The 10,433-nt window shown below is 48.7% G+C and overlaps 1 protein-coding gene across 1 annotated transcript in view; it reads right to left on the bottom strand.

Moving 5' to 3' along the window:
- Capn2 (calpain 2) overlaps nucleotides 1–10,433 on the bottom strand; it is a 52,389-nt gene that overhangs the window by 24,147 nt on the left and 17,809 nt on the right. Inside the window, exons 3-6 of the mRNA XM_021197777.2 lie at nucleotides 3,034–3,152; nucleotides 2,321–2,454; nucleotides 1,101–1,269; nucleotides 219–302 (exon numbers count right to left, since the gene is read on the bottom strand). Of these exons, the coding sequence (XP_021053436.1) occupies nucleotides 219–302; nucleotides 1,101–1,269; nucleotides 2,321–2,454; nucleotides 3,034–3,152 (506 nt within the window). The remainder of the gene's footprint in view (nucleotides 1–218; nucleotides 303–1,100; nucleotides 1,270–2,320; nucleotides 2,455–3,033; nucleotides 3,153–10,433) is intronic.

Below are 10,433 nucleotides of genomic sequence, written 5' to 3' on the forward strand. Positions count from 1 at the left end.
TAGGATTTCAGGTGTGAGTCACCACGCCTCACGAACAGTAATGTGAAGAGTATAAAATAGGAAGTGCTGGGTTCCGGTTTTGTTTTTAAAGCGGATCTAAAGAGTAACAGAAGAACGCCTGCAGCTGCCGCTGTGACCAGCAGGGGGCAGCGCGTGCCAGGCAGCTGCTGCCCTGGAGGCCCCACCCCAGACAGCCACGCGCTAGCAGGGGCCCATACCTCCTCGGCTCCGGTGACGGAGTACGCATGTCCTTTCACCAACTTCTGGTAGGTAACGGCCTCAGAATCTGCAGCGCTGGTGATCTGCAATCACAAGGACAGTAGGTGGTAGCTGCTCCAGCCCGGATACAAATGGCCCAGAAAGATGCACAAGGCACCCAGGCCTAGACTGGGGAACTCTGCGCATCCATCCTGCCACCTGGAGGAGCAACTTTTAGTTGCTGATCACCAGGGAGCAAGTTGGCGCATGTCCCCCACCCCAGACGAGTCACCTTCCAGACAAGGGTCTGTGCGAGGCCTAATGACAGACACCCAACTGGCAACTGTAGCCAAGATGCTCTGTTTCTGCAACCCCTACCCCGCCCATCTCAGTTGCACTGACTGCGACTTTTTAACTTCAGAATCCATGTATTGGGTTGCCAGCTCCTTAAAGTCCCTCCTTTCCCATCCTTTGGGCACAGCTTGGGGAAACTCCTGGGGCCTGGACCAGGCTCATTTTCCATCTCCCTGGTGAGGTTTGCCTGCAAAGCTATTTTGAAGAAGCAGATCCTTCTGCTACCCCCTGGAATCTTCTCCAGGACCCACCAGCACTGGGACAGAGTGAGGAGAGGTTGCAGGGCTGTTCAAACAGCTCTTGTGCGGGACAAGGTATCAAGACCAGCAGAAGGGGGATGGGAAACTTTCTGTAACCTGCAGTCTGTGAGTGGAGTGATTCAGCACAGTTAGAATGGAAAGTGGGATGGAGATGAAGGACTGGAGGCACTGTTACTATAGTAAAGGTGCCCCCTAGAGAGCTATTGCCTCGTGACCCTGGGCTTCAGGAGCTGAGGGCAGGTGAGCTGTGGCAGACTTGAGTGCTTGCCAAGGGTGATGGAGACTTACATCGATAGAGCAGCCAAGCAGAGAACCTTTCTCCAAAGCCTTCTGGATGATCTTGAACAAGTTGGGAGGAGGCTTCCTCAGCTCATACCACTCAGCAATGCCTCCTGTGAAGTCTTCAAAGCCTTCGGTGGTGGCACCCCCTGAGAGCGCTTCATAGCACCCATTGATCCTGAAAGGGAATTCATGCTGCCTCTCACTGCCCTGGACGCTGAGGCAGGGAGCCTTCATCCCTGTAAGTGCCACCCCACTCCAACTCAGATCCCCCACTTGGGAGCTCATGGGGTCCTCTGCTTTCATCTTCCTTGTCTTTGTCGGGGTGCCCAGGAAGGCAAGGCACTATCTCTCTACTTTCCTCTGTGGCTATGACATGCTTTAGAGTTTGTGCCGCACCAGGAAGGACTTAGTGATGCTCTGGAAGGACTTAGTGACATTCTGGAAGGACTTAGTGATGTTCTGGAAGGACTTGGTGATGCTCCGATCCAGCCTCTGGTGTTGACTCTAGCCCTGACACAGAGGTTGGCTGGAGACACTTCAGCAGTGAACCCAGTTTCCTGAGAAGCACACAGCAGGTTCCCGTGGTCATGCCCTGAGCTCTATGCCCCAAGTTCTCTTGGTTAAGAACATGAAGGCCCCCTGCCTCAGTTTCTGGCCTGGGGTTGTAGAGACCCTATACCCAGTAGCTCCATCTTAATGCAGTGAGCGCAACAGAACTAGCACCTGAGGCTCCCGCTGCAGAGGGCTGACATCCTGGGTGGACCCAGCACAACTTTGGGCCAGTTGGGTGAGACACAGCTAGGATTAGAACCGGGAAGTCATTCTTACCAGCCACCTGATTGACTCTGGGTGAGTTTCTACAGTTTTCCTACCTTTGCAATGGGTAGCTTTGCCCACTGGCAGAAGCTTTTGGTCTTTTCAGTTAAGAGGCAATGGGGGACCATCAGAGAAGCAGAGTTCTTTCTCAAGGCCAGAGCAGTCAGCCCCAGAATGGTCCAGCTCACTTGCTCAAAAAGAGCAATGATTGTCTTGTACCAGTACATCATGTGAACAGCCACCATGCCCATATTACCTCCTTGAATTAAGAGCCAAATTTGGGCCAAAGTCATCCTTTTATAGAACAGAACGTCTATTCAAAACAGTCCCCAAAATAGCTCCCGCTGTTTTGGAGTCCAGGGCAGCAGAGGCAAGATGCTCTTGTGCCGGGGAAGGGCGTGGTTACTTACTTGGCATAGGCTTTCTCCAGAAGGGCACTCCAGAACTCACTCCCTTCAGCTGAATGCACGAAGAGCAGCTCGCCATCCTTAGTGGGCAGCCTGTCGTCTACCACCACCTCCACCCACTCGCCATATTGCCAGAACTGCAGGGCAAGGGGGACAAGAGAGGGTGGCACTGGGACTCAGAGCCTTGGCCTCATCTGGCTCTCCCCGGCCCAGCGCCCCTTGCTGTCGTTCCCATGATGCTCTTTGGTGTCCTATGTTAAGTGTGCCCCTCACCAAGCAAGAAGCCAGCGGAGCTCATCTGTGTCTCCAAAGTCTCATGCACTTCTTTAAAAAAAAAATCATCTCTCACTTGCTATCATAAAAGGAAGCTTTTTAACCTTTTTATCTCAAACCTCAAATAATAAACATTAAAAAAAAAAACCCTAAGGGATTACTTCCTGAACATATTACTTACTTCCTACTTCCTATACACCATGATCTACCTCCATGGACCACCTCCATCCCAACTCCCCGCCGTTCTGATGGGATTCCACATGGTGGGCAAGTTGGGAAAATCTTGTCTCTCTCTTTCAGCATCCTTTGCAGAACAGAGCTGATCTCCAGAGCTTTCAAACTACCAGGGACTGGGGAGCGGAGGAGGAGCAAGTCAAGCCCGCAGGCATCTGCTGAGCCCCTGAGCCAGGGCAAGGAGGTGCCTCGGCCAAGCATGACATTACCTGGAAGTGGAAGATGCCTGCGTAGTTTTCCTGGAAGCTCTGATCAGGAGGCACAACCCGAGCCAGGATTTCTTCATTCAAGGTGAGGGAGGCGATGGCAGCCAGCAGCCAGCAGTCCCCTGAGAACACAAAGCCAAGAGCTCTGGTCAGGTCTTAGTTCCGGAGGATGTGAAGTCTTGTTCCTGTAGCTGGGTGTTTGGAACCCAGCGTTACCCTGGAGTAGATGGAGTGGTGTTTCAGACAGTCCCTCAACTAAGGGACAGGTCACCCAGTCTGATGAATATTTTAATAGACCTGCTAAAGGAGAAATGCCGTGTTGGGTGGATGGCTGGATACAAGAGAGGTTCATTCTCTGAGAAACTTAGAACTCTGCGGCAGCTCAACTGTGTCCTTGGAGTCCAGTTCTGTGCCAGATACGCAGGAGCTATGCCCATCTATGGATGGACTGAACTTGACGGGGCAAGAGAGGCTTCAATGAAAAGAGATTTTCTAGGGGAGTTTGAATCAGAGGAAGAAAATACAGCAGTAGATGGGGAGGGGCTGAACACAAGGAAGGAGATGCCTGGACATGCAGGGGGCGAGGGTTAAGGAGAAGGGCAGTGTGATCACAGGAGTATGCAAAAACACAGAACAGCCATGAGCCAGTCTGCATGAGCTCGGGCTGATTCTGAGGTTTCCCTGGGGTGGAGGCAGAGCTCACTTCTGGGGTGTGGACAGGGAAGGGACTGGGCGGGGACAGGGACAACCAGATGAGGCTCTCTGATCTTCAGGCCCGGTCTTTGTGAAGGAGGATGTGTGTCTAAAGCATGCAGTCCCCATTGGTGCCCACTGCAGGAGCTTCGTGTAGGACGCACCATGGTCATCCTGCAGTTACAAATAACCTGGTCCAGCACCTGCTCCAGGCAGTTTGCAGACTGGGATGATGATGAGCACAAAAACAAAAGAATGAAAACCAAAACCAACAATAAAGGGGAACTGGAGAGATGGCTCAGTGGTTAAGAGCACTGACTGTTCTTCCAAAGGTCCTGAGTTCAAATCCCAGCAACCACATGGTGACTCACAACCATCCGTAATGAGATCTGACGCCCTCTTCTAGTGCTGTCTGAAGACAGCTACAGTGTACTTAGATATAATAATAAATGACTCGTTAGGCTGGGACTGGCCTGAGTGAACCCGGTCGACCGGAGCGAGCAGAGGTCCTGAATTCAAAATTCCCAGCAACCACATGATGGCTCACAGCGACAGTGTACTCATATACATAAAATAAATAAACAATTTTTTTAAAGGGGGAAACTGGGAAGAGAATGAAGATGTTTACTACAGTAACAGTTGTCATGGTAACCACAGGGACTAGCTTGGTTAATTAGAATAATTGCGCCCTTTATGGAGTTCTGAATTCTGGTGGCTACTGGGCAAATCCTAATGGAGCCTGAGCGAGGCGATCCCTCTGACAGGACTGCACTCAGATCTTCCAGTTTTGCTGTGTGACAAGTGGTGGCAGTGGGTGGTGAGTGGATATAGAGACCCCCTAATTAGTCAGCAGGTAACCAAAAGAAAGCGAATCTGCTGCTTCTGAAATTGGGTGGGTCGTGGAGCACTGCAGACTTTGTAGTTTTCCACTACAACCATTTGCTGTTCTCCACGTGACACCAGGCCCTTCCCGGGACTCTGTCTCCAAGGTTCAGAAGCTATGACTCTGTCACTAATTCCAGACAACTGGAACAGTGACTGGGGCTTTGCCCGAATTCAGGAACAAAGTGTAACGATCCCCCCGGTTGAACTTGGGGGGTGGGGACAGTCGGCCTCTGCGTTGTGTCTATAAAGATGTGTGTAGACTGAAGGGCTGACATCATCTTGCCTCCATGAAACTCTGCCAATGCTGATGAAGAAAGACTGAGAGATGAGGACGCTCGGTCCCCGACTAGAGCCATTCCTGAAGCCAGACCTGGCTTACAGTATTTCCCTCACAAGGACTGACCATTTCCCCGATTCCTGACCCAGCGGACTGGGTTACAAGTCCCTGCAGCTTACTGCTGGGGGAAGGTGGACAAGAGCCATTGCTTGTTCAGGCCTCCTGCACGCTGCCCACTTCTCAAGGAGATTCAAATTCTTGTCATTACTCCTCACAACAGCTCCAGGAGGGCATGCAGTGCAACCGCTGTCTCCACATTAAAGAATAACAAGGTCTAGCAAGCCCCTGTGTCCACTGTTCACAGTCAAATAGCCGCGGGCCCAAGGTTTAAAGGTGGGGCTTTATTGGCTGTCAGACTTCCAAGGGATCCAACCTTTTGGGTCACTGAGGTCACTCTATGGCCCAAACTAGAGACTCTGACACACGGAGGCTAGGAAGCTGGAGAAACCTGGTAGTGACCCTTTCTAGCTCTGGATAGCAGCTGGATCTGAGGACCAGCAAGGATGGGTACCTATCTGGGAGTGCTTTTCTTCCCTAACTCCACGTGGTACCTTGGATGGACCCATGGATGCAGTGTTCAGAAAGACCTTCCAGTTTCCTGAGATCTGCCTCTCGCCCATCCAAGCCGTTCAAACTTTCCATAACTGAAGGACTAGTTTACCAGCTTCTCTTTGGGTGATGGGGGCACCCCTTCTATCCCATCTCTCCTCTCCTTTAGGCCTCTTTAGGATCCTGGCAATGGTTGTGATTCCAGATTACTTCGAATTTACTGCATTTTCTAGGACTCTTGCAAACTGCCTAGACTTGAGACATTCCATGGCATTGGGAGGACACAAAACTGGGGTGTGAAAATGGACCCACTGCGCGGAGTCAGACCTGAGCTGGAGCTTTCACGGATTCTATGTAAGGTCCCATCATATCTTGAGCATCCTCTTAGGGGATGCCTGATACTGTGTGAGCCGGTCGGTGACCATCCCGACGTCCTCCCTTCCTCTGATGCCCTCAGCCCCAGCCATCAGTGCATTTACATCAGCGTGCACACAGAAACACAAGCATGTGTGCAGGGCCAGGCCTTCACAATCTCAGAGGTCAGTGCGGATCAGTGTGCTATTCAGGGAACAGTGACTGAGTCACAGGGAACAAGACTGGCCTTGGAGAGTGACACTGCCTGTGTCACACCTGTCTTGCATTGTCACCAGCAGTCCGGGGTGCTCTTGTCACATTCTGGAAATCAGTGGTCACACTTTGTGGCTTCAGGCTTTCTCCCTTCATGTCCCAGAAGCTCATTATCCATCTTGGACACCTTTGGAGGGGACCGCTTTCCCTACCACTTGCTGTCCAGCTTCTTCTGAAAGGGTCACGATGCTAGAGGGTCCCCTGGGCTAGGAGATGGTGGCTCTAAGCTAGGCTTGGCTTCTACGTACTGGAAGGAGCACAGCCCAGATGCCTCTACTTGTAGTCTGTGTTCCTCCTACCAGCAGGAATTTAAAAACTAACAGGTGTCTAACACTTGTACGATACTTTAACACTGACAAAGACTACTCGGCATTTTTCTCAGACTTCTCATAGTGCTCAGGCCATTCCTGCCATCACTCTCATCTCCAAAGGTCAGGAGGTCATGGAGTAGACATTTGGCAGGTCTCACACACGCAGTCTCTGAATCCAAACCCTGGGACATTTCTTGTTTTGTTTTCTGGAGACACAGTCTCACTATGGAACTCTGGCTGGTTTGGAACTTGATTCATAGACCAGGCCGGTCTTGAACTCGCAGAGCTCTCTGCCTGCCTCTGCCTCTGTAGTGCTGTAATTAAAGGCATGTATTATCAAACCCAGACAAGTCTTGGGTTTTGTTTCAGAATAACACCATGATAGTAGTTTCTTTTCATCAAGAGTATCCAGTTCCCACTAGGAATGCTCAACTGTAAATTTGAATTCAACACTTTGGAAGAATATGCTAACAGCCAACAGTTTTCAATAGTCCACTTCCTCTAACAAGGCTACACCTCCTGATCTATGTAATCCTTTCAAATACAACAAAGCATCCAAACGTATTCAAATATATGAGCCAATGGGGGTCACTAGTATGCAAACTGCCACATTTATGAAATATTAAAGCCTGTAATCTCTTCAGTGCAAGGTAATTCACCAAGACAACGTGAAAGCTTAGCGTTACACAGCCAAGACAACACTACAATCAAAGCCAAGGCGGGAAGCCAAGTCTACTTTGGACTTGATGGTGTATTGAAACAAGGTCCCACTGTGTAGCATAGGCTAGCCAGAAACTCAAAAATTCTTCTTCCCAGGACTCCCACGTGCTGGGATCCCGGGTGTGCCCCAACACACTCTGCTTGAGCTGTATACATCTTACAGACACACATTCAGCTTGTCTAACTCTTGAGCCCAGTGAGGAAGCCTTAGAGGCAGAAGGATATTTTGGCTTTTAGTGAGGTAGAAACATTGAAATCACATTTCATATGTGATTCCTTCACGTTCTCCCTCATCCCAACCAGCAGAGTATTTAGAGATAAGTAGGGAAGCTCCATTACCCTTTTTTAAAAAACAAAACAAAACAAAACACTGTAGCTGTCTTCAGACAGACCAGAAGAGGGCATCAGAACTCATTACGGATGGTTGTGAGTCACCATGTGGTTGCTGAGAATTGAACTCAGGACCTCTGGAAGAGCAGTCAGTGCTCTTAACCGCTGAGTTATCTCTCCAGCCCCATTACCCTTTTTTTAAAAAATTGATTCATACAAAATGTATCGGCACCGATTTCTAAGCAGCGATTGTGCATCTGACACGCTCAGAAGCTTGTCATGTGCCAGGCCTGCGTAAGTGTTTGCATACATCTTCACAGTACCATGTCCTTTCATGGTCACTAAACAATGCCTGCTTCATGGCAGAAACCCATTTCCGTGGGTGTCATCCCAGCTATGAACTCCCACAACTGTCTGTTAAACACTTTCTTGCACGCCTTTCACACCTTGCTTTACGGATGGCTTAACTCAGGGCAGCGTTGGGAGACTTGGATCTTCAAGACGTGACCTGAGACATCTCTGCAGAGCGTCCACTCTGCCTGTAAGCCCCATCTGCATGGGACAGAGTCTCCCCAGGACACCTGCCATACAACTCTATCAACCGTGGCCTCCTCCCTCAGCCCCACCCATCCTTGATTTACCCCCACCAAGGTCAGAATCCACCTCCTCTGTAGCATTTTATGGGAACACGTCCCTTCTGGGTAATCATGATGACCTGTCCCCGGGCAGGTGCCCTAGTTGGAGATGTCCCCGCGGTTCCCTCTCAGCAGAACTTGCTTGGGGCAGTTACAACCTGGGCTGGTAATAAGTCAGCTGGCTAGTCTGAGAGGATCTGATAAGTGGATTCACTCAACCACCACAAAGGGATTCAACTAATCTGTTTTACCTCCAGCAAAACAGCTCTAAAGGGTGCCTTTAGGGTCCAGGGGCGGAGGCCCTGGAATGTGGCCACATGGATGTGGCTTGGGGAAAAAAAATGCACAGGTTTTAACCTGCACCTGTAAGAGACTCAAGACTTGAACGCTATGTTCCCCACCGGCCCACTTTTGTCTCTGCTCTCCAGTCATAACAGGACGACGCTGGTGTGGGGGAGGGAGGACAAGACGGCTACTCAGACCTGGGCCTACTCTGGGGGAAAGGACTGTCTCTGTGTCACACCTTGAATTACTCAAATCCCAGTTTCCTCTCATGGTAGTCATCACTGTTGTCACATATTTACAAAGCTTCTTTATGCATCATTTTCTGTGGACTATTTTTGGGTCCCCAAATTACTCGATTTACCTCAACCAGAAACACTTGTCTCCGGAGCCTGAGCGCTGGACTGTGGTAAGGTGAGGTTAGGAGCCTGGTCCATCCCCTCTGCTTGCCTCTGTGTTTAGTCTGCAGCCTCCAACCTGGTCCCTGCTTAGAAGCCCCCTGACCAGTGACCCAGGGGCCATGGCTGCTGGTGTGCCTTAGTCACAGGGGGACCTGGAGATCAAAGGCCCCGGCTTCCTCTGATGGAAGCTCTCTCTTGGTGGCACTAGGTCCCGCTCAGGGTTCTAGAATTCTGTCAATGGCCCTCAACCTGCAGAACAAGGTCCTGAGAAGAGCCCGGGCAGCTGTTGAGGTACACTAATGCAGTTGCACAGGAGCCTGTGGAGGCTGAGACATTTGTGTTTTTAAAGACATTTTTTTTTTCAAATTAGCCCATATTCTCAGCTACAAAGGTTCAAATCATAAAAATGTCTTTTCCTCTTAAATTGGCCTATAAACAATGTGATCCCAATAAAAATAGCAAAAGAGTTTTAAAAATTGGAATCTAGTCAACACCTAAGTTTATAGGGGAGATTAAACATGAGGCCCATCTGGAGAATAGTATCTAAAAGAGGCCCAGAGTCACGGTGCAACCTGTAATTCTAGCACTTTGGAACTTAAGGAGGACTGGTGCCTAGCACAAGCTCCATGCTGTGCTGTCTCCCCACACCCCCAAATCACCCTAAACAACAGAGTGTAGTGACAAGGTGACATGAATTAAAATGTCTAAAATGATGAGCAAAGAACAGGCTGTGGGATGGCTCTGCAGGCAGAGGCTCTTGTCCCTAAGATCTAGGTTTGAGCCCCAGAACTCACAAGGCAGGAGGAGAGAACTGTCTCCTGCAAACTGCCCTCTGACCTCCACAAGTGTGGAGGTCACACAAAAAGAATGACGAATGGTTTGATATTCATATATAAACAATCATATTATGCAGTTTAAATTTATATTTACACATACCATGTAGACACTTATAACTACAATAAGCTATCCGTTTATACAATTCATCCTCTTATGTATTTGGATATTTTATATTATGGTAATATCTGACATAGTATGTGAATCCATGAAAATTCTAGAAAAAGTGGGAGAATTCTATTACAATCTTAGAGTGGATATTAGCTATCTAATTGTAATTTAGAAGTCATGAAGTTTTAAAATCATAAGTTAAAAATGTTTAAATCTAAAATAATAAATTTAACTACATTAAAGAAATTACATGGTAAAAGTCACAATAAGTAAAATCAAAGTAAAATAATAAGAATATAGAAAACATGAAAAATGAATATTGTTCAGACCTATACTACAGTCACTTTATTTTTTCAGTATACAAAAAGCAAAAGGCCAAGCTTACTAAAACAATAAAGATACAGTTATCAGAAAAAGGAAAAACTGATGTGTGTGTGTTCATGCGTGTTCATACATATTAACAGGAAGCTGTGTCTGTGCCTGGGTATGTGTGTGTTCATGTGTGTGCATATACATGAGAGCAGAAGATTCTCTCTTCTGTATATGTTTGTGTGTGTGCATGTGTGTATATGTATGAGTTATGTGACATACACAAGAATAGGAGGCTGTGCTTGTGTGTATGTGTGCATACAAGAGAACAGAGAAGCCGGGCGTGGTGGCACACACCTTTAATCCCAGCACTGGGGAG

Source organism: Mus pahari, chromosome 5 (assembly GCF_900095145.1).
Source record: "Mus pahari chromosome 5, PAHARI_EIJ_v1.1, whole genome shotgun sequence".
Taxonomy (NCBI): domain Eukaryota; kingdom Metazoa; phylum Chordata; class Mammalia; order Rodentia; family Muridae; genus Mus; species Mus pahari.